At 38.3% G+C, this 25,354-nt stretch overlaps 2 protein-coding genes and 1 long non-coding RNA gene across 8 annotated transcripts in view; 1 reads left to right on the forward strand and 2 right to left on the reverse strand.

The window, feature by feature from the left end:
- Window positions 1-3,830: 3,830 nt before the first annotated feature.
- Window positions 3,831-21,462, reverse strand: LOC105398328 (cyclin-J). Of its 2 annotated transcripts, none has more exons than XM_038106580.2 (7): window positions 20,996-21,462; window positions 17,162-17,272; window positions 15,243-15,414; window positions 14,512-14,646; window positions 13,988-14,134; window positions 13,244-13,394; window positions 3,831-5,164 (listed from the first exon to the last, which is right to left on the reverse strand). In XM_038106580.2, exons 1-7 carry the CDS (start codon window positions 21,107-21,109, stop codon window positions 4,681-4,683), a joined length of 1,314 nt encoding a protein of 437 aa, XP_037962508.2. In that variant the 5' UTR covers window positions 21,110-21,462; the 3' UTR covers window positions 3,831-4,680. The 2 variants fall into 2 exon arrangements, with proteins under 2 accessions (XP_037962508.2, XP_037962509.2); XM_038106581.2 differs by lacking the exon at window positions 20,996-21,462 and adding an exon at window positions 20,332-20,491.
- Window positions 7,384-10,376, reverse strand: LOC125488766. The gene is made up of 3 exons (XR_007266486.1): window positions 9,356-10,376; window positions 9,064-9,179; window positions 7,384-8,967 (listed from the first exon to the last, which is right to left on the reverse strand). It is a non-coding gene; the product is annotated as an uncharacterized LOC125488766 (long non-coding RNA).
- A 179-nt stretch (window positions 21,463-21,641) lies between the features above and the next one.
- The window catches only part of LOC119690805 (actin-interacting protein 1), a 30,848-nt gene continuing 27,135 nt past the window's right edge, over window positions 21,642-25,354 (forward strand). For all 5 annotated transcript variants that reach the window (XM_048622211.1, XM_048622214.1, XM_048622212.1 and 2 more), the window contains exons 1-2: window positions 21,642-21,800; window positions 21,944-22,156. In XM_048622211.1, the coding sequence (XP_048478168.1) occupies window positions 21,785-21,800; window positions 21,944-22,156 (229 nt within the window). In that variant the 5' untranslated portion in view covers window positions 21,642-21,784. The remainder of the gene's footprint in view (window positions 21,801-21,943; window positions 22,157-25,354) is intronic.

Below are 25,354 nucleotides of genomic sequence, written 5' to 3' on the forward strand. Positions count from 1 at the left end.
AAAATTGCTAGATTACCTGATGGAAGCTATACTTTGGATCAGTCCAGCTACATAAAGAAAGTTTTAGATAAACTGCATATGGCAGAATGCAAAGCAGCTAAGACTCCTATGGAAGTTGGAATTCAACTTAAAAAGGAAGAGAATTCGGCATGTAAATATGATTATAGGAGCCTTATTGGGTGTTTAATGTACCTGTCCGTATGTTCCAGGCCGGATATTACTCATAGCATCAGCTATCTAAGCCAGTTCAATAACTGTTTTGGTGAAACTCACTGGAAAGCAGCGAAAAGGGTTCTGAGATATTTAAAAGGAACAATACATTACAGTCTACTATTTCAAAAGGGTGACGATTTGAAAATTACTGGTTTTACAGATGCTGATTGGGGAGGAGATCAGATGGATCGTCGGTCATATACTGGGTATGTCTTTAGTCTTGGTAGTTCAGTTATTTCGTGGGAAAGCCGAAAGCAACGGACTGTAGCGCTTTCTAGTACTGAAGCTGAGTACATGGCGGTCTCTGACTCCTGCAAGGAGGCTCTGTTCTTGCAAACATTTCTTAAAGAATGTACTGGTATTGTGTGCAAAATAGATTTGTTTAACGATAATCAATCAGCACAGAAAATCTGTAAGAATGTTGTAACACACTCGCGTACCAAACATATAGATATAAGGCACCATTATGTTAAAGAGTTGATAAGTAAGAAGGTCATTGATTTAAGTTACCTTCCTACTGAGGAAATGTTGGCGGACGTGTTAACGAAGCCATTAACTTCAGAGAAGCATTATAAGTTTGTGTCTAAACTACTTAAAACTGATTAACTTGTTTTCATATATGTTTTTTTTGTGATATTGTTTATATGTACTCCGTTAGTCAGTGTTAAAGTTATGTTTTAGTTTTATATACCTATATAAGTTATGATATTTTGTTTGAGGCCTAGAATTGTGCTAATTTTCTTTTGCCTATTTATATGATTTTTGTTTAAGGCCTAGTGTTGGAATTGTAAACGAAAAGTCATAGTCAAGAAAAAAGGAAAATAGCACGTACTCTATGTGTTGGCCGTCATCACTCACTTCATGTGTATCACTGTGTATCGATTTATATGAGACTATTAAATCGAGGCTAATCTTGATCAACTAGTGGCTTTTAATAAAAACCCAATAAATGGAAAAATAAAAATTACTGAGCTAACCCCAATAACTATAATTTTCACCACTTTTTCGCCATAATATCTTACGTCCATCCATGTGTGACTTAAAGGACAAAAGTCCTTCCAAACACAAAAGTTCCATCACTAAATATCACCACATTGTTGCACCAATCAAAGTTTAAAATAGTCAGTCGCAAAACGCACTCTGTTTCGACGATGCTGATCGGTTAGAGCAATATTCTTCGTCGGCCTCCGACACCGCAACCCAGCAGCACGCAAGTGAACCCGTACGGTTTGTAGGGATAGATTATGTGTTGTGGCTGGTTGTGGCCGTAGAACGGGTGCTGCAGAACGGATCAGCGCTATGTGCAGCTACGATTTCTCGATGGCGTGGTGATGCATCCGTATAGACGACTACTGTCTACATGTCCCGAATCTGCGTATCGGTGAACCCATAATTCACAACAGTTCACCTCTGCAAACAAAAAAAACAAATACTTAGCTTATACAAATACAAATATTCTAACAGTCAAATAAAATATTTGCAATTCTATGTTACTTACCGTTAAACGTCTTGCGATTTCACTAATTGTAATGGTTTGTTCATATAAATACGATTATCTCCACCTTTTTGAACATGGTGAAGTGTCTTTCCATAGTGACTGCGAAGAGTAATTAATTAAATTGATAAATCACAAAGTGAATCACTTTGCAGACGCAGAGGTGAATTGTCACTAAAACTAAAAACAAATTTCGTTTATTCATATTGTATGAGGGTAGAATGGTTTTAATTCTCAAATGAAGAACGAATCATATATTTTTGGCGAAGAGAAATAGTCGACAGCTATGCAGCTTGTAGTCATTTGTCAGTTTCAAATATATTAATTTTATACTCAACAGCGTTTAAATTAACGCAAAATTTGAATTAAGTTAAATAAAAATAACCATCCGTGGACTCGAACTCACGACCTATGTTTCATTAGTCTAACATTCTACCAATGAGCTACGAAGTGTATAGACACAGGCAGTGAAATTTTGCTTCACATCAATTTTATAACTATTTCACTAACACTACCGGTTGATATTTTTATGTCACAGCTGGTATACGGTATACGGGCGTTTGCTTACGCGCAAACTCGTTTGTGCTGTTGTGAGTGTGTGTGTGTGTCTGTGTGGTTTGTTACTGGTGTGTAAACCGATTTCTGCGTTTATGCACACATAGACAACGTTAGTGTGCACACATACACTACGTTAGTGTGCCCTGCCAACCATTTGACGTTGCCGTGTGTACTTATGATAAAAAAAAAACGTTTGTACAGTAGGTATTATGGTATTCATTTATTTCAAGATGTAGGTGTACATTTTCTTGCATAATTTATTACCAAAACAAATAAATTTGAAATTAAAAACGCAGAACAAAGGTCTTGGTTTTGTTTATTTAAAGTAGTTTTGCTATAAATAGAACTCATTGGTTATATAAAGGGTATTTTTAAATTCAGCCCTTTTAAAGATAGCCCTGTGAAAGCACATTAAAATTCGACACCAAATATTTTAAATTTCATATTTAATGGCAATTAAAAAAGGGAAATAATGTACATGTTTCTATTCGTGGAAAAATAAACATAATGTCATGGACAGTGGTTTCAGTAAAAAGAAGACATAGAATCTTATTTTTACCCAGTAAATTCAAGTGCGGTAGTTAATAGTAACATTATTGAAAATATAACATAGCGGGAAGTACCTACATGTTAGAGCTCTTTAAATATGAACTTAATAATAGATGGCGTTGGTAAAATAAACTCATAAGTACGTGGAACATTCATGGAAGTGAATTATCATAGTAGGTATGCATTTATGTGGTATCCCAGCTTATGTTTATGTACAAATCCTACCCATTTATTAGGTCTCAGAGTGGTAGAAAACATAAGAATCCTAGTATTTTTTAGTAAATGCATGCAACTGTAAAGCCGGAATGAAATCAGATTAAGATTATTGAGTACATACTTATACTGATTTTTGTACGCATCAAAACATAAATTACATAATAAAAAGGAAACAGGACAAATGGTAACTGTCTTTTACTTACGAAGACATAGGAAGATAGGGAATTCTCATATTTATAAACACATCCGCGTAGCGCATTACAGCGTTTTAACTTGACTTTAAGCATGACACAGTAATGTTTGGGTGACAGAAGTACCTAGGTATTTTATATGAACCTCATTATATAATAACTTAGTAAACTTTTACCCAAGCAATATGCCACACAGGTAACTTTATTTTAATATTGTTTTTCTCTCCAGTGATGCGGCTTGCCTTGCTTGGATAACAGTTAAAATAACGATAAAATTAAACTAATTCAGTAAGAATGGAACGGAACCTTTCATTCATAATCAAACAACTTGTTGTAAATATACAGAAAATAGAAACAGTAAAATAAATAATCAAAAACAAACAAACAAAAAGATTCCATTCCATGTCACAATTATTTTTAAGCTATTCAATAAATAGTAACAAAGTTATCTCACAACCAAGCGCTTTTAAACGACAAATCATAACTTACATACTTTATCTTTATACAGGGTGGAGTTTCATAACTGACGTTCCCATTTGGACCAGTTTTATTTTACACTTTTTATGTCGATTTTCCATGTATCACCCGCTTTAACCATCTGAGCAAACATTATAGGGTAAACTAGACAGCTGGCCTATGTAGGCTGCAAAGGACTGAAAGAGATCTGGGACATAAATAATTGTTCATTTTTATTATAGGGCCCTCCACTGTTAAGTTTACCCTACATTTTATTAATTCGTTCCTAACTAACCTACCTAAGCTTTTTCCGTATAAAAATAACATTTTATAATTTTGCTACAGTACTTACGTTTTTAAATATATTAATATTATGCCATCTTGCACAATATTTAAATTGCTTGTATATTTTTCTTTTATATAATGAGTATATAATATTTTGTATTATATTTATGATTTTATGAATTGATGTTATAGCACACATACTCATCATATTATTGTGCAAGTTGACAGTTGAATTTTAACATCGTGCTTATAATTTTAAGGCAGTTGGGTAATTATGACAATATAATAGCTGTTATACAATACAGCGTTTACTTGGAATAAATATGTATACTTTCCCTATGATATTATACTTCTCAAACGTGCGAGTCTTTCATTTTTTAAATGCCTAACTAAGTACGTTTTACAATTTTGGCAGTCATATAAGAAGAGATAGTTTATGAACGAAGAAGCGTATTAAAATTTAGTTAAGTACCTACTTACACTTGAGAAACATAAAAAAACCACAAACCATTTGGATTGTAACAACAATCAAAATAATTTGCCCTAAACACTTAAATACTTCGAGTGAACCATATTACGTATTTAACTTATTATTGTCATCACTAGACGCTCTTTGGAATAAATAATTTCTGAAACTTACACACATTTAAATACAGTTCACTCGACGTATCATTACCAAACAATATTAAATAAAGACTAGATACAGAACAGCCTAAGTCATATAACTACCTGAGACATTTGAGTGGTCAAACGGTACCGTTTCTGGTCCATTTCAACGCTACTGTCCAAGCCACGTTTCACAGCCTTACTAGTGGACGGTTCAACCGTTCCAAAACTAGCTTCAATTAGTCTACGAGCCCTACTGTACTTGAAATCTGTTGGGTTATCAACCCGTTGGCAGTTTATGTCTATGGCCTGAGGTAGAGTGTATGGCTGTTCGGTGTTGGTTGTGTTATTAGCTAGGTCGAGTATGGAGTATTCGTTGTTTTCTCTTCGTTCCGGGATGGGGTTGTGTCGGTATGATGAGTCTACGTTGAGGTGGCTGCGGGACGAGGAGCTACATGAGCTGGAGGCCGGGGAGATGTGGAGGCGCGGGGAGGCACACGGGGTGAGGCTAGGGGACGTCCGGGCACTGCCATACCCCTGGTCCGCTTCAGAGCTATCCGTTGCACTTTCACGAGACTTCACTATCTGCATCATCCTGTAACGTAAAAGCCGAACATCAGCCGTCTGTGTGTGTTGAGCATTTGGTTGTAACGTAAGGTTTGTTGTCAGAAATTCGCTTCGTTGTTATAAACACGGTGTGGAGGGACAGTGCAAGCGTCGACCAGACGGGACGCCGTGCACATGTCAACCGTTCCCACTTGTCTTTTCGGCCTTTGTTCATCATTTTCAATATTTAACTAGTGTTACAATGGCTATTTAAATACAACGCAAAAAGCAATCTTACTCAATATTATAAGGGCAAAAGTTTGTGATAATGGTTCTCACTGTTTGACGGAACAACGGCTACCTCTTTTTCTAGAAACATTGTCGCTAAAGTAACTTTATGCTATGCGGAAGACATTGTTTGCAGCATCATGCACTTGTACAACACCTGTATATGTTAGTTTTTGTTTATAAATTTGTTACGAGTAAGAAGTAAGTACTTATACATATGTATATTAATAAGAAAAAATATTTTTTTATTGATATGATAGAATAGATTATTTTATAGAATAGAATATAATGATGCCCCAAATAAATGGATATTATTAATTATCATTATTATAATACACACTAGTGATGTAACGAATATTCGCATTCGCATTCGCGAATATTCGCACATTTTTGGATATTCGCATTCGCATTCGCATTCGCAAAATTTTGTGCGAATGTTTTGCGAATATCAGTACTTATTTGAAAAAAGTATTTTAAAATAATGGTAGGTTAACAAAATCAAAATCCATTCGTCTATAACCTTTTATTACAAGTTACCCTCTTAATCACATTACCTGTCTTACTTTATCATTTGGTATTTATTTATAATTTTTTTTGGGCAATGAAACTTTAGAAATAGTTAATACAAGGTGGGCCAAAAGTAATCACCCTATTGGAAGTTGCTCTCATTTGTACAAATGGCCGCCAATTTCAAATTTGTTTTGATATTGGTGGACTAGACAAATGCAGAATACAAATTCAGAAGTCATGGAGTGATATACTCCGCAAGATCGCGGAATAATTGTATTATTTAGTTTTCGGGACGCCTCTTTTTTCGTTTAACTGTAATTTTTGCCTGCAAAAAGACCCATGTTTATGTGAATAAGCCCATGTCTCTGGAAGCCCTTAAGGCGAGTGCGAGAATCTCTCGCCTGAAGTTCTCGCTGGAGTGATGAGAAATGCCATAAAAGGAGCCCGTATGGCAATCAATTGTGATGGCGCCCATTTTGCCGATATCATCTTTTAGACTTTACCAATAAAATTGTAAAGGTTCAAATAAACATAATCAAATAACAGAATAAGTTTTAATTTAGAAAAAATGAGAGCCAAACAACATCGGATGACTTCTATTGGTCCACCTTGTTGTTTCATAAGGCCTAAATCACAGCCATACATTTAAATGTTTCGTGTAAATCGTCCTCAGAAACTGTACACAGTCGCAATGTGTCGTAACTGTTACGGAGCTATATATATATAAAGTTAAAAAAAAAAATTGCGCCTAGTATTGTTTAGTTTGATTCGGAATGCGCCTAGAACGGAACGTACCTCGTTCAGTACGAACCAAACCATACAAATAACGCCAAATTTGAACACTAACTGAATATTCGCATTCGCATTCGCATTCGCGAATGTCGATTTCAGATATTCGCATTCGCATTCGCATTCGCGAATGTCCAAAAACACACATTCGTTACATCACTAATACACACCGTTGCAGCAGTCTCGCTACAGGCACCAGCGGCTGTGCGCGCGCGCGGCGGCAGCGCGGCGTGATGTTAGGCCCGGGTCTCCTATTTACTCTGTAGGTCGCGTCAAGTGTCACCGCCGTAGGCCGCGTCACAATGCTCCTTATGTCTACGCGCCAACGTCGGCGTGTGAGGGAGACCGCATCAGTACATTTCTATAGTGAGCATCGTGACGCGGCCTACGGCGTGACGCTGGTCGCGACCCACGGCGTAAATAGGAGACCCAGGCCTTATGTATTTGTGACTTGTGTAGAAATATCAGCTGTCCGACACCCATATCACAGATTCTGCCTAGTTTGGGGTCGGATGGCCGTGTGTGACATGTTCCGACATCCTTACTAATATTATAAATGCGAAAGTAACTGTGTCTGTCTGTCTGTCTGTCTGTTACTCTTTGACGCCAAAACTACTGAACGGATTTGAATGAAATTTGGTATACATACGGTCTAGACCCTGGGAAAGAACATAGGCTACTGATGACGTCACGGACGCGATTCGAGGCAGTTGCTAGTGAAATCTGTGTTAAGAATTTAAATAAAAAACAGTGTTAAAAGTAAACATCCTTTAATATACTTAGCGGGAAGTTAAACTATAACATATAACACGACTTATTCACTATATACATTGAGATAAAACTGTGTTTTAAGTGCAAATTCAGTGAAAATTAGATTGGTGGCCAGTGTATTTTGGTAGTTCTACCCCGTGTTTTTTGTTTACAATAGCGGTCAGCTGTTTAAAAATCAGCTGTTAGACAGCTGTCTCCCTGTTTGCTGTCACTTGTCAAACAAGAGCGCCATCTAGTAGACTAACTGAGAACTTTGAAGTTGCACTACATTATACAATATCATGGCTAACAAGTGCACTAACTGCGGAAAGTTCCACTCGGCCATAGATGGCGTTGTTTGCGGAATTTGCTCCGGAACATTTCACCGCGAATGCGCGGGAGTGCTGGAAGGAGTCGTGGTTGCCGCTGACTGGGCTTGCCTCAGCTGTAAGCGCAAGCGTAGGCAAAGCAACTATGATGACACACCAGTGAAAGGAGCTGCAGTTTCACGCAATACAAATTTATCCGCATCTGGCGAGATTATAACAGGTGCTCATGGCGAGGCGGGAGATGAGGCTGTAATGAATAGCACGGCAAATAATGCAACTTTAGAGTTCCACGTTGACCTTGCGCTGGAGATAAGATCGTTCAGAGAGGAACTGGGATCTCTCAAAACGCATTGCAGTAACGAGATACGGGGAGTGAGCGGCGAATTTAAGGAATTAAGAGAAGAAATTTCTAGCTTCAAGGCCGCGATCTTTGCATGCAATAAACGACTGGAGGACATGGAAAAGAGAGTGGAAGCCATGGAGACCAATTACTCCAGCAATAAATCTCCTGCGATAGAAAGCCTCGAGCAAGCCATAGAGGATTTAAAAATGGAATTGCACGATCGCGATCAAGATTTACTGGGTAATGACATCCAAATATCTCACATACCCGAGACTAAATCCGAGAACCCAATCCATCTCGTGTCAGTGATTGCGTTGAAGCTGGGCATGACCGTCGACGAGCGCGACATCGTGAGCGCCGTGCGGGTGGGCGCGCTGCGGCCTGCAGCGGGAGCGGCGGAGGGCGCGGCGGCGGCGGCGGCGCGCGCGCGGCCCCTCGCCGTGCGCCTCGCGCGCCGCGCCACCCGGGACGAGCTGCTGCGCGCCATGCGCGTGCGCCGCGGCCTCACCACAGCCGACATGGGCCTCGAAGGAGAACCAAAGAGGTTCTACTTAAATGAGAGACTTACAAAGCTAAATAGGCAACTGTTTGGTAAAGCAAGAGATCTGTGTAAGCGGTTTTCGTGGCGATTCGTATGGACAAAAGATGGTCGTGTGTTTGTACGCCAAGCCGAAGGCAAACCGGCTTCTAGAATCAGATGCGCAAACGACCTAATTAATATTTTTGGAGAGGAACCAGTTCGCTCCACTTTGTAAATTATTCTTCTGTTATATTATTTTCTTCTGTATGTGTTCGTGTTATCTAATGGTCATGCTCTGTTGCCTCAATGCTGTTATGGATAATCTGAAATGTAAGAAAAATAATATTGAGTCAGAGAAACTTTGCAATTTTTGTCACAATAATTTGTATACAGGTTGTGTAAATAATGTATTAGCTTACCTTAAATTTATGATCACTCTATTAGTCAGACACATAAAGAGGCAGTGGAGCATCGGTGGGGCGGGTGGAATGGCCTCGGGTTCAGGCTGCTGGCTGCAAACCTCGTTGTGTACTCGCTGGAACGACAAATATAGGTATAGATTTATAAATTATTGTATCACTTTTATTTGGTTACGAAACTATTATTGCACTTTCAACATATTATTTATATCGGTTTATTGTTATTGTAGTCTGAATATTCCATATTTATTAGCTGAAAGATTTAGGCATAGGTTAGCGATTGTTTACTTACGTGTTTGCCTTTATCCCTTCACATTTCCGTATTCCTTGCATTGGCACTTCTTATCATATACTTATGATTAAAACAAATTACTTTAAGGTTGGTCTGTTTAATGCAGGTTCTCTTGGTACTGGACACGACGAACTGACTGTGACTATACACAACTCTTTAGCAGACGTGGTGGCGATAAATGAGACGTGGTTGCGTGACGGCGAGGAGGGCCGCGCTCCGCGAGTAGCCGGCTATCGACTGCGTCACGTGGCGCGGCCGAGGCGACTGCGCTCGCGGGGCGGAGGCGTGGGATTCTTTGTGCGGCAGGGCCTCTCCGCCCGCACCCTACCACACCCCCCCGCTACTACCGTCGAGCAAATGTGGATTAAAATGAATGTAAATGGGAAAAAGATAATAATAGGCACAGCTTACAGACCAGACTGGGTAAACGTTGACTTATTTCTAGACGCAATTACAGACTCCATGACTTCTTTTAATGACTATGACAGGATTGTTTTATTAGGTGACTTTAACATAGACTTTTCAAAGACTAACTGTGCATCTTTTAAGTCACTTGAAACTTTTCTACATACGCTTAATTTAACACAACACGTACGGGAGCCCACGCATTTTACAGAAACCAGCCAGACGACAATTGACCTAATATGTACAGACGCTAAGGTGCGAGATGTTAATGTAACATACAAGCGACCCTTGGGACGACATGCTTTTGTTACTATAACTCTTGACATTAAAAAGACAAAGATCAAACCTAGAACTATTACTTACAGACCAATTAGGGATATAGACATTGAACAGTTTAATAAAGACTTAGATTTGATTGACTGGGACCAAATAAACAGAATGGACGATGTTAGTGAAATGGTGAGGTGTCTCAATCAATCGATCATAAGTCTCTTTGACCTGCACGCGCCAGAAAAGACGATCGTAGTGAGAGAGACACCACATCCATGGATCACTGACAATATAAAATTCATGATGCAGTTACGTGACGACGCTTACGACGCTTACAGAAAGACTAAAACTGACGCAAAAAGACAGTACTATAAAGACTTAAAACACCAAGTAAATGTTGCGTTATATTTTGAAAAAAAAAGTGTTTTTTGAACAGAATGTCAATAAATACGCTCATGACTCTAAGACATTGTGGAAAAACTTAAAAAAGACTGTACTACCGACTAAACAGGACAATGATATTCCGACACATTGCAATGATCCGGACGAAATTAATAGACATTTTCTAGACGTACCAGGTAATAATGATGTATCTGCATCAGACTTAGAATACTTTACCACGAACAGACACTCAGACAAGACATTTGGACTTACGACTGTTACAGCGGAACAAGTTCACAAAGCAGTGATACGAATTAAAACAGCGGCCAAGGGAATGGACTTGATTTCGATAGACATGGTAGAAATGACATTGACACGAACTATTGACATAATTTTGACTATAGTTAACAAAAGCATACTGACAAAGACTTTTCCCGACGATTGGAAGATTGCCAAAGTCTCCCCTTTCCCAAAGAAGCCGAATCCTTCGCAACTCTCTGACCTAAGACCGGTAAGTATCCTGCCGTGTACGTCGAAGATAATAGAAAGGGTAGTGCATGATCAGCTGTCGCGGTACCTGGAGGCTGCGGGAATTCTTCCAAATTTGCAGTCCGGCTTCCGCAGCGGTCGCAGCACAGCCACAGCGCTGCTAGATGTAGTGGACAATGTGCTTGCGGAACAGGAGAAAGGTCGGAGTACAATACTTGTCCTCCTCGACTTCTCCAGGGCCTTCGACTGCTTGAATGTGTCCCTTCTATTATCTAAAATGACGTACTATGGGATCGATCAGGCATCAGTGCAGTGGTTTGGTAGCTATCTATCAAACCGCTCACAGGTTGTAGGTCTACGTAAGGCAGATGGCAGCACTATACTATCCACACCGCGTCCGCTGACCAGAGGAGTCCCGCAGGGCTCAATATTGGGACCACTTTTATTTATTCTGTACAGTGCTGACATTTTATCGTCGGTGGAACATTGTCGCTATCACCTCTATGCCGATGACCTGCAGCTTTATCTTTCGTGTGATCCTCAAAATATTTTGGAGACCACGCGGAGGATAAATGCTGATCTGGAAAGGGTTGTGCAATGGTCCGAAAAGAATTGCTTACTGCTAAATCCAGGTAAATCCAAGTTCCTGGTCTTCGGAACAAGTCTCCAGCGAACGAGAACGATTGAGCAACTGTCGGCTACTACTATCCAGGTACGTAATGTGCCAATAGAGCGGGTTGCTCAAGCTAGGAACTTGGGTTTACTAATGGATGGACAGTTGAAATTCGAGGACCATATTGTAGGGGTGGTAAGTAGCTGTTTCTACCGGCTCAAAGTACTGTACAGAATACGGGACTACCTCAGTGTCGAAATGCGGATCAAATTGTGTGAGTCACTGGTGTTGTCCAGACTGAACTACTGCGACGTGGTCTATGGTGGGTGCCTCCTCGGTAGATCTGAACGGCTGGTGCAGAGAGTTCAGAATGCGTGTGCGCGCTTCTGCTTCCGTATCCCCCCCAGGACGCACGTGACGCCGTATCTGAACAACGCTAATCTGCTCAAAATGGCGGCACGAAGACGATTGCACCTTGCAACGTTGTTGTTTGGTGTGGTCAAGCGTGAGACCCCAAAATACTTGTATGAAAAACTGCAATGGTCGTTCAATTCATACAAGTATAAGGTCCGCTTGTCCGTGCCACCGCATCGATCAGCCGCCTTTCGAGGCAGTTTCAGATATGCGGCGTCCAAGTGCTGGAATGACCTCCCCCCTCCTTTAAAAAGGCTACATGGTAGGTACATAAATACCTTTAAGTGCCAACTTAAAGGTTACCTGCTGAATATGCAAAAATCTATTTAAAATTTCAGCACTTGAATATGACTTATATTGTATTTATTGTATTGTATTATGTATTATTATACTTGTATTGTATTATGTTATATTGTCTATGTAGGTATGTATAGTATTCGTTACTTAATTACTGTTTCTTATTTATTACATTTATTTTATATTGGGTAAAGTCTCGATTTGTAGTTTCCGTGAGTCACATAAAGGGTCCCTGCTGAAAATCAGCGCTGCAGGTACATTATGTACTTGCAGCAATTGCTGAGCTCGGGGCCTTTTTGGCGCTGCGCTGATGCACCATCTACACAGGCTGGCCAATATTTAAGTTATTTTTATTTTTAGGAATTTAGTTTAATTTTTATTTTTATGTATTTTTTTTTCTTTTTTGGTTTTATTAATTTTATATTCAAATTGTACCTATCTGATGTTTTGTTGTACCTATATGTTTTTTTTTGTGTTGTATTTTTCGGTGTATTTGTGCAGCACCAAATAAAATCTTTTTCTTTCTTTATTTTTTTCTTTTCTACTTTTTATCCCGGAATTCCCACGGGAAAACTTTATAAGGCGAAGCGAAGCGCGCGGGAACAGCTAGTATTATACATATAATGTGTAAATTGCTAATGTATGGGTAGTAGGGTAGTGTAACACGTACCGCTGCAACAGCCGAGCTACAGGCACCAGCGGCTGTGCGACACACATATCACAGATTCTGCCTAGTTTGGGGTCGGATGGCCGTGTGTGACATGTTCCGACATATTATACATGTAATGCTAATGTATGGGTAGTAGGGTAGTGTAACTGATGTGTTTGTCGTGTACTCTGAGTAGATGTAGCACTGGCACGTTGCAACTTGCCCTCTATACTCTATGGTAACACCTCTATAGTCTATGGTCGTGCTCTATGGTTTTTAGTAATAAAGCGCCAAGTCGAATTATACGGTCGGTTGTTTCATTGCAATTAATAATTATTCTATATTATAAATATGTATCAGTAACACGTACCGCTGCAGCAGTCTCGCGACAGGCACCAGCGGCTGAGCCCGCGCGCGCGGCGGCAGGGCCGCGGGGCACGCACGGAGGCCGAGCTCGGCGCGGGCACACGCCACGCACGCCGCGCCCACCGCCACGCTCGACACCAGCTTGAGACGCACGTCTGTGGAGAGAAGGGTTTATTAACAGGCATAGTAATAGACAAGACGGCCGAATGGCGTAGTGGTTAGTGACCCTGACTACTGAGCCGATGGTCCCGGGTTCCATTCCCGGCTGGGGCAGATATTTGTTTAAACACAGATATTTGTTCTCAGGTCTTGGATGTGCCCGTAAAATGGCAATAGGCCCGCCCCCTATTACATTGGGACTAACATAACGCTCTGGCGAAAAGTGGGTGCAGCAATGCACCTCTGCCTACCCCGCAAGGGAGTACATTAGTACAAGGCGTGAGTGTTTGTTTGTTGTTTAGTAATAGAAAAATATCGCTATATCTTCGGTGTCATCGAAAATAGATTTGAGGTTTTCATCTTTATAGAATCGATTCAAAATTCAAAACCTGAATTATATTTTCGAGGTTAGATAGGAATATTCTACATTATTTTATTCCTGTAGGGGTGTAAGTGCCTGCACCATGAACTGTAGTTACGAGCTAAAAGCAATGAAAATTTTGAAGTTGCTAAGCCTGGTTAAGGGTTAAATTCCTTATTTCTAAAGAAACCATATTTATTTATAGATCTAGATTATTCCTTCACTCACCAGACAGGGTCAAGTCGAGATAAGCTTCAAGCAGCCTTGCCCCGTCTCGTTTGAACCGGCGCACGAACTTGGGATGTCTGGTCGTGAGGTCGGCGTCCGTCACCACGTACTGGGCTAGGAGCGATGCGAAACTCACGGGGGTGGGCGCTGCGGAGAGGAGAGAAAATGTTGTGAATAATGATTTTAATAGGAAGCTTGAATATTTTGCTTAAAAAAGCCTTTACGCTAGTAATTTATAGGTAAAATAGGTAAATGGCTGAACCGATTTAAAAGAAATTTGGTATGGAGTAAGCTGACATCCTGGATTGACACATAGGCTGGTTTGACTACGGGAAAACATCTTATTCCCGTGGGGAAAAACGAACTGCGCGTAACTACTACTCGTGCGAATTAACTGTGAACCTGACTGACAAAAACCTGAGGTAATATTAACTAGCTTTGGCGCACCCGAGGCGTGACCCCCGGTTCTTGCTGGCCAGTTGCACAGCTAATTCGCACGAGTAGTAGTTAAGTGTTAAACTCACTGAGCAGCCTCCAGCGCGCGTGCTGGCCCACCATCCACTCGAGCTGCCGGAGCGTGGCCCCGCACAGCTCCGCGCCGCTCGCCCGGCTGAGCGTCTTCAGCGTGGGCGCGCGGCTGAGCTTCTCTTCGCTTTTAGCTGAGAAAGAAACAGACAAATTTTACGAATTATAAAAAAAATAATTAAACATTCACGCCTTGTACTAATGTACTCCCTTGCGGGGTAGGCAGAATTGCATTGCTGCACCCACTTTTCGCCAGTGTTGTTATGTTTGTCCCAATGTAATAGGGGGCGGGCCTATTGTCATTTTACGGGCACATCCAAGACCCGAGAACAAATGTCTGTGTTTAAACAAATATCTGCCCCAGCCGGGAATCGAACCCGGGACCTTCGGCTCAGTAGTCAGGGTCACTAACCACTACGCCATTCGGTCGTCTCAACGAATTATTAATTTTACAATATACAAATTGCTCCCCATGCTACTGGAGTCTGCTGGGGCGGGATTCAAACCCGTGGCCCCGTTCTTCTGAAGCTGCGTACTGACCGGCCAAACGAACGCCAACGAACGGGTTTCGTTGACCTTCGGGTTTCGTTGACCTTCGTTGCTGCAATATGCTCTGTATTATGTATGATAACTATCCATCGTTGGGCGTTCGTTGGGCCGGTCTGTACGCAGCTCGATAGTTGCTGTCTATGTGTCGTATAAATGTATCTTTATCTTTATCTTTACATACCAGCTAAGCTCAGGCAGGCCAGCGCCACATGCGTGAGTCGGTCGGCGCGCAGCCGGTGAGCGTCCATGAAGAGGTCGAGTAGATGCACAGCAGAGTGGAGGGTTCCCACGCTCAGACCCAGCTTCTTGGAGACATCCCGGAGCTGCTGGACTAGGGCGCCGCGGAACTCTAGCTGCGGGGGAAATGGAGGGGTTTTTGTGGAGTTTTGAGGGGTTTTTCTACAGTGTTTGTTGGAAGATTTGTCACATATACACTCATGCGGGACAATGAATAAGTTTAACCTGCTATTGGCGTTCAATAATGTCACTGGAACTTTTTTATTGCTTTTAAGTGTCAAGCACTCCAGACGCCCGACAAAACTACACGAGATGTAGCAAATACGAGAGTTTAGAGGTCCTATTTGGTAGAGCTCCCCAGTATTTTTAATAGTGAATAGTTTTGTCGAGACCCGAGCCAAACCTGTCGTAGATAGTATGGAGGGGGCTTTAATATGGAACTGTTTGTCGAGAATAATTTGTGATTTAGAGAATGTTTATGGTCCCCAGGTAATGCAAAGTGCAATATAATCTCCCTAGGGAGATCTTGACTTTCATTGTGATAAAATATTTTTTTAACTAAGTGGAAACAGCTGTTGTTGGTTTTGTAAGAGGCGCAATTAAGTGCTGTAACCTTGATACTGATTATCAGTTACTTAACATGCCGCATGGCAACACAGTTCTTGCATAGATTATGTAAATTACAATGTCTTACATTTATAGATAAAGTTTATCTAACAAATTAAGTATGTAAATAATTAATCACCTCTTTTTACATACCTTACATTTTTGATGTGTTCTATATGGGAATAGGGTGATAGTCCACTTTATAGCTTTAGTTTAAAGCTTAAAAATGCTTTATGCCTAAACACAACTACAAATAAAAATGCTTTAAGTGCTGTTCTAAGCTATAATGTAGGACGCCAGCCAATTCCCTGATAGGACTTCCCTAATATTTGTGCAATAAAGAAACAAATAAATACAAAAACTTGACATACTTCTCGTTACAGTATCTCAGATAATTTTTTTTATGGACAGTGTAGTTTGGTAGTGATCAATAATATATGAGGACATTTCATAAACAATATCAAAATCCCAAAAGTCAACGTCATCCCTTAAAGGGCTGATAGGTCACCTCATGAGAGGCCAGAATATCACAATATGACCTTAGTAAAAACTTGATAATTTTCGAGATATTGACACTTTTGTAAATTTCCTGAAAATCGACACCTTGGATCAGTTTTTTGTGTGCCGCCGGTACAAAAATCCATATTGTTAGAATTTGTTTGGTGTTGCATCACCCTGTATAGCCCTGCTATTGATCGCAGTCAAAAAAAATATCGAGTAATGCTGTATGTTTAAAAAAAACACGATTTTCAAAGTCATAAAAGGTAATCGTATTTTTTTATAAACAACTTTGACTCTACATACTGTAAAAAAAATATACCACGCGAACCTGGCACCTTATTTGAAAAGATTGTTCATTTAATGTAGTTTCCAAAATGGTATGAAACGTTTCTATTGTTTCAATTAACAAAAAAGTTATTGCTATTTTAGTACAAAACGACCTGGATGTAAAATTGTTTGAAGGAAATTTATCTGACTGAATTTATTAAGGGTAAGTCATGTTGGAATGAGTAAAAGTAAAATAGGTGGTGTGGCCGGGAGTGGGAAAACCCTAAGGTTGTCTTGAAAAAATCGCTTTAAGCGATAAGACCGCCATTTTTGTACATATTTGTTAGTATTTAAGTTTTTGTAAGTTTCTTTTATGTGTACAAATAAAGAATATTCTATCTATCTATCTGCCATGGGCAGTAATCAAACCCAGGATAAGGCATTGTAGTCAAGCTCACTAACCACTACACCATTTGGTTGATTAATTACCTGGGGTGATTGAAGGTGTAATGTTGGCTTTTCAGCTTCCTGTTCCAGTAAATGGTTCCAAATGTCATCTTTGTATTCACAGTTGCAATCATCATCGGAGTTGGTGAGGCTCTGTAAATGACAAATATAATATTATAGTAAAATTACTAACATAAAGACCGCAAGGAGTGTCTATTGGTCACCATTGTTTAAAGAATTTAAAAAATACATTTTTTTTTCTCATACTCTTAAATAATCAATCCTTAACTTTCTTCATCATTTGTTTAGGGAATCTTTAAGATTTCTAGACATATCTGTTTAAAATCTTGAAATTTGTAGGATTGATAAATCTAGTTTCATATACATAGATCGCCAGATCAATAAACTCAGAAATATAAATCGTAGAATTTTGGATTTGGTATTGGTCCGTGAAGTCGAGTCATCCTGCTTCCCCGTCCCGGTACCACTTGTACCTCCGGATAAATTTCACCCTCCATTCTACATGTTATTTAAAATAAAAAATCTGAGTTCAATTCCTCGTCAACCAAGCTATAAGTATTGCTTTAATAAAGCGGATTATACTGTCGTTAACAAAGATATTTCTGGTATTGATTGGGCAAATCTATTACAACAACAACCCGCTGAAACAGCAGTGAATATTTTTTATGAACATATTTACAATATAATAAAAAAACATGTACCATTGAAACCGGCTAAAAATTGCACGTACCCCATTTGGTTTACTCGATCACTTATTCATATCCACAAAAACAAAACAAAAAGCTGGATCAAGTGGAAAAAATTTCAAAACCAGTCGGACTATGAGATATTTTCCTTGTATCGTAAAAGATTTAAGCATGAGTCTGAGATATGCTATAAGAAGTACATGAATTGTGTTGAGGACAGCATTCGGGATAACGTAAAGCACTTTTGGACCTACATCTCTAACCTTAAAGGAAAATCTGATATTCCTAGCACAGTACAATACAAAGACACCCTATCTAATGAGCCTGAAAAGATATGCGAACTATTCTCCGAGTTCTTCCTCTCTGTTTTCGAGCCTTCTAGCTTGTCAGACGATTATACTATAAATAGTATAGTTGATATTGACAGGTATGATGTCAAGGACACATTAAATCAAATACACATTCCCTGTCATGATATAGTCACTCAACTAAAGCAGCTGGATTTAACTAAAGGCTCTGGTTCTGATGGAATACACCCAATATTTTTGAAACAGACCGCAGACACTATTTCCATACCCTTACATATTTTATATAATAAATGTCTGATTGAGGGTATTTTTCCAAGTATCTGGAAGGTGGCAAATATAACACCAGTTCACAAAGATGGACCAAAAGATCAAGTAGACAAGTATAGGCCTATTTCAATATTGTCTGCTCTGTCGAAGCTTTTTGAAAGGCTTGTACATAACATAATATACCCAGTTTTGCATAATAATATATTGCCTGAACAACATGGCTTTGTTCAAAAACGCTCCACTGTGACAAATCTCCTAGTTTATACCTCCTATCTATTCGAAGGTATAGATAAAAATAAACAGATCGACAGCATCTACACAGACTTTCGTAAAGCCTTCGACAGAGTGGACCATAAAATTTTACTAGATAAAATAGCCTTTAATGGCATACGAGGTAATCTCTGGAGATGGTTTAAGTCATACATTACCAATCGTTCTCAAAGAGTAGTAATTAACGGGTATGAATCAAAGCCAGTAAGGATCAGCTCAGGAGTACCGCAAGGCTCTATTTTGGGACCTCTGCTTTTTGTTTTATTCATAAACGATGTACATAAATGCTTTAAGTTCTGTAAATACTTGTTATATGCAGATGACTTAAAAATCTACCATATTGTCGAACATGATACTGATCTAGTTGCATTCCAGCAGGACTTGAACAGATTCTCTGATTACTGCCACGACAACAAACTAGAACTAAGTATAAATAAGTGTAAAGTAATCAGTTTCACCAAAAAAATTAATAAAATCAAATTCTCATACCTCTTCGGTGACACTCCCATCGCAAGGGTTGATTCAATCAGAGACCTTGGAGTCATACTGGACAGTAAACTTCACCTAGACATTCACATAGAAACAATAATAAATAAAGCCTTCAAGATGTTCGGTTTCGTCATGAGATCCAGTAAACATTTCAAAAAACCACACACATTTCTCCACTTGTACAAGTCTCTCATAAGATCACAGCTCGAATATGCAGTCGCTGTATGGAATCCTTTTTACGATAAATACAACACATCCATCGAAATGGTGCAGAAAAAGTTCCTTCGATCAATACACTATCGATGTTTTCGCTCTAAAATTTCATACTTAATGCTACTTAGTAATTACTCAATCTTATCCCTTGAGCATCGACGCACACTACTAGACGCCATGTTTCTGTATGACCTTTGTCACTCTAAATATGACTGTATTGCTCTGAACAATAAGCTCTGCTACCGCGTGCCCGGCCGTGCGACGCCCGCGCGGGCTGCACATCCCTATCAGCTTTTCGCTACGACCACAGCCCGTACTAACGCTGGCAAACGTGAGCCATTTAATCGCCTATGTAATTCGTACAATAAATTGTTTGGTGGTATCGACATCCTATCAAGTAAACCAAGTAGTTATAGGAGACATATCATTCATATTCTTGAAAATTTACCGTAATATAATTATTATTATACCGTTTATATACATACAATATACAATATTGTTTACAATACCTAGTACTTAATAATATCTAACTATCACATATTATAATTGCTTTGTATACAGGTATATATTTTTATATTTTTATATAGATTTTTACAAATATGTACTTAATAATATGTTTTATCATTGTTAGATAATTGTTTTTGTCTATTGTTTTACGTGTCCCATTTATAATTTTAAGTTAGTTTATTATTTTTATTGTTTTTAAATAAGCTAAATAATATTTGTTTAAATCATAAAATACTATTTTTGTAATCCGTGGTTAACTGTGTTGGTAGTACATTGATTTAATACCATAATGTTTTAATGCCATGATTTGTAACATACACTGTACTACTGTTTGTTGATCTTAAAATAAACAAATAAAAATAAAATAAAATAAATAGAAAATCAAAACATTTATTGCATCATATTATGGCAAATGCAATGCCAGTCTTCCTTTATATATTATTATTAATACCTTTTCCATAGAGATATCCATGGTATTTGTAACAATGTACTCACAACACTGAAGTGAAACCAAAACAAGATATCAGGAGAAACAAAAAGACAATATTCAATAAACTGGACAATACATCATTACCCACTTCAGATCAAATAGCATGCACTCTGCATTCTCTGTGAAGGATTATTTAGAGTGGGGGCAGAATAAAACATGATGCAATGATAATGCAACAAAATTATAAATAAATAAAAGGATGAGGGGGTCTATGACATAGCAGTCAGCAGCTCAATCATCATCATGATCCAAAAACATTCACCACTGGATGGATAAGGGAATAGTCATAGTAAATTATGTACTAAATTACATTACTTAAGAAAATGTGATAATAAGAATAGTGCAAGAATAAGCAGTAACAATACTGAAATTATCTTCTCAGAAGATATTTATGTAAACCTGCATGGCTCTGAAATGTTGTTTACATGCTTGGGATTCTGTATTGAAATAGGTAGGTTTTTAGTTTCAATACTTACTGTAATAATTGTTTTTTTTATAATGCAAGACAAATTAATAACAAACATTTATGTTCAATCTTATGAGATATTTGTGTGCTCGCTACAGTGTAATATTTAGGAAACGGACTATACTATGTTTAAAGAAATTAATAGGAAAAACATCTTACATTCGTAGTGGCTTCCACAATCGAATCAGCTGTTGTGTCAGTCATGCCCGTGGCATCTGTCGGGGCCTGGCTCCTGACGCTGGACAAGTTGAGTCTCGACATGCTGGTCTCCATTATTTAGATAAAATCCTCTATACGGTCCAGTTTCAGTAAAAAAGTTGTAAAGCACGAAATTAACACGTCGACCGCAACTGACATTCACGACCACCACGTGGATGAGAGTGTCAAAGAAATGCACGATTTACACCATTTTCCCGTAATTAAAGCAGCTGTTTAGTATTTCAGGCGTAAGCATGGATATTCTCGTTTAATTAACACGTATAATTACAGCTTTAAACCAAGGATTATTAACTAAAATCACGGTTTTTTTTCATCACATGATGCAAGCTCAGCACTTCGCTTGACAGTTCAATAAAAAGAGGACTTTTTTGATGGAAGTTGAAAAGAATACGATTTTCGAACGCACGCGCGCATTTTTTTCATAGACAATATAGAGCATCTGAACCAGAGACTCGATAGACGATAGTGATGTAATTCTAAAAATCGTTTTAAATCGAATAATTCACTCGATTATTAACAATCTACACAGATTATCAAATTTCCTTATATGGACATGTCACTGAAAATCAGTGCTGCCAACATTGAGCAAGAAAAAATATACGTCACTTTGGATTGCTATGGGGTTGTAGCGGCCGATTGTTATTTATTCAAAAAAATTGATAAGTACTGATTAAAGTAGTAGTTTAGTGTAGTGAGTGTAGTGTTATACATAGAAAGTATTAGAGCAGAATGTCGTATTCAAATAGTAAGTGTTTGTTTCGTTAAACGAACCTGTAATTTGAGCATGTGTTGACCAACCCGTTTCGTTGGTATTTTCCTGAAAAACTATTGGAAATATGTGTTAACTTTTCTCTCAGGTATATTTATTTCGTTTCTTTGTGTGTGCAGAGTATACTTTCGCCGCCCTGCCGAGGACCGCGCGTGGAACTCCGCTGGTTCTTGGCGGAGACCCGAAGGGGAAAACATTTTTGTATACCAACGGCAACTCTGTTATTATAAGAGATATAGAGAACCCTGCGATTGCGGACACATACACGGAGCACTCGTGCCAAGTCAACGTAGCCAAGTACTCCCCCAGCGGCTTCTACATCGCATCTGGAGGTAAGTGGAAAAAATGAGTTCTTTGATATCAAAATCAGCCAACACCAATTTACCTTTCTCAATGGTTTAATAATTCTGACCTGACATTCTCATAATACACGACATCATCAGAATTAACCCCTTGATCATCCCGAGATCTCAGAGACAATTAAAAATATATTGTGTCTGGTTTACCAATGTCACCAGGTTGTAAGTGGATAAAACACTGAAAAATATCCCCTAAGGAAAATGGAGCTGGCCAATTTTGATACCATTCAACTAAAATGCAGTATTGTGAATTTATTATTACACATACTTACATCTGACTCATTATCACTAAGTTTGGTTGAACTGTTTGCTTAATTTTAAGTGATGATTCATTCATTATATTTTGCAACACCTATTGTTATCTTTTCAAGTTATCAGGCTGCTTAAATAAGTATCATTTTATTGTTTACTATCTGTGGTAGAAAGGTGTTATTTTAGTTTTGTACTATAGTATAACTTATCTGCTAGGCAAAACTGCATAGTTTATAATTTAATGAAAACCGGCCAAGTGCGAGTCGGGCTCGCGCACAAAGGGTTCCGTAGCAGCAAAATTACAGTTAAATCAACCTATCTCAAAAACTATAAGAGATACTTTGATCAAACCAAAAATCGTTGAAAGAGTTAATTAGCATGCATCACCTCTATTTTTTTTAGAATTTTATACCCCGTAGTTATAAAAATAGAGGGGGGGGGACATACTTTTTACGACTTTGAGAGCTGATATCTCAAAAACCGTTCACTTTAAGAAAAATGTTTTTTAGAAAACTTTATATCATTTTAAAAGACCTTTCCATTGATACCCCACACGGGTATGTAGATCGAAAAAAAAAATTTCATCCCTCAGTTACATGTATGGGGGGCCCCACCCCCAATTCTTTTTTTTACTATTTAGTGTCATATTTTTGTAGCGGTTCATACAACACATATTCCCATCAAATTTCATCACTGTAGTACTTATAGTTTCCGAGTAAATCGGCTGTGACAGACGGACAGACGGACAGACGGACATGACGAAACTATAAGGGTTCCGTTTTTGCCATTTTGGCTACGGAACCCTAAAAATGGTACTCTAGATATTTTTTAAAGTTCCTTATGAAAAATGTTTTACTACAGTGTATGCATTTTTTGCGAAATTTCCATCCAGCAATTGAATTTTATGCAAATTGTCCAAGAGTGTTTACTATAATGATAAAATATAGTCAGAGCATGAAACTCTTGTGATCTTACTAAGCATATTCTGAAAACACTTTCATAAACTTTCTTTTCTTAGCAACAAAAAATATGTATTTTGTATCTTATATGAACACTATTGAAATATAATCTCCATATACCAACAGTTATGCTTACATAAGCATGAAGTTAAATACACTATAGTGTACAGTGCACATAATATAGCTAAGTATATTTTATGTATCTTGGTTTGAGCCTCTGAGAACAGTATGGCTGTTTCTGTGTTACATTACAATTACAATAATAACACTTTGCGAAGTTTCATTAGTAAAGCAGTTTTTAAGTAGTTTTTAGTTTTTCCTGCTTTGATATACTTATCTTTTTTCGCATCTTTCTACCTTTTTACTTGTACCTCCAGTAGGTTTATTTATTTATTTATTTATTTGGTACACAAAACAGAATAAAATCATTACAAATTAAGAATATAAGCATTGAAGTACATAGATCTAGATTTCATTCCAAAGCATGCATACACATAATCATATTAATATAAGGAACATGCTACATAATTAATTTATCATAATATCTATCAAGTGTTCATAATTACATTCAATAGGTACAAACAATTTTACATAATTTACAAACATATTTCAATAATTATAACGATACAATTTTTGTAATTTAAATTTAATTAAAAATTTAAATCGACATAAAATTTAAAAATGTAATAGGTAATACTGACAATATTCTATACTATTCTATTAAATTAAAAGTAATTTTGAAAAATAAATAATCAAATTGACAAAATTAAATTTATAATGGCGTGCTATTTTTAAAGATTTTGGTTAAGCATCCTTTGAATTTATACCTACGGCAGTCAAAAACATCTATGTCTGGAAATGATTGTATGGTTTCATTATAAACTCTACACATTCTCACTATTGGATTGTAATAGGAAGTGTTGTTAATGTACACCCTCAGGGTAAAAGGTAGGTATTTGCGACATCTATTGCGTGTATTAAAATAGGCAAGGCGAAAGATTTTGAAATCCTCTTCCGTAATGCAGATAACCATCTATTGTTTACAACAAAACCTTTATTTCGGTAATAAACTTAAGATTTTGGAAATTTAAAGCCATTTTTATAATCATTTTTAAATACTGCGCGAAAACAGCTCGCCGTGTCATGGCGTCGTGTGTGACGTCACACTTACGTACGCCAATTTGTTTACAACAGCAAATTAAACAAACACTGCGTATTTTTTGTGTTAAAAATGAATTCTAAAGTTTATAAGTGGTGTGCAGTGCCTCAGTGCAAAAATACATCAATAACGACACCCAACAAGGTGTTTGTACATGTCCCATACAAGAAAATAATAAGAGATAAATGGTTAAAGCTTGCACGGCGAAACAAACTTCTACGAAACAAACTTCTTCGGCGAAATAAACTTCTACGAGTTTAAAACGAGTTTGATTGCTACTTAGTCATATTTATATCTAGTGTTAAAGATAACGTAGCTAGTCACGTAGCCCGCAGAGCCGACGACCGCTGGAGTACAAAGGTTCTGGAGTGGAGACCCCGTGTCGGCAAACGGCGTGTCGGTCGCCCCCCAACCCGTTGGTCTGATGATCTGCGGAAGGTAGCGGGAAGCCGCTGGATGCAGATGGCGGGTGACCGTTTGGGGTGGCGATCGTTAGGAGAGGCCTATGTCCAACAGTGGACTACAGAAGGCTGAGAGAGAGAGAGAGAGAGAGTTAAAGATAAATACTAATAAAATAAACTTACAAAGAGGTTTTCACGTTTCTAAATTCGGAAGAGCAAAATTCTTTATTTGTTGCAAGGAACTCACCCAACATCAATAAATCGATCCTGGGCAAATTTGCACTGTTTGCCTTAACAAAACCTGGTTCCATTGTTAAAGATAGATTCGTGTTATAAAGTCGATAAATCACAAAAACAAATATATATCAATCGTAACGCGCAATCAGTATGTAAGGTAATC

Source organism: Plutella xylostella, chromosome 7, assembly GCF_932276165.1.
Source record: "Plutella xylostella chromosome 7, ilPluXylo3.1, whole genome shotgun sequence".
Classification (NCBI taxonomy): domain Eukaryota; kingdom Metazoa; phylum Arthropoda; class Insecta; order Lepidoptera; family Plutellidae; genus Plutella; species Plutella xylostella.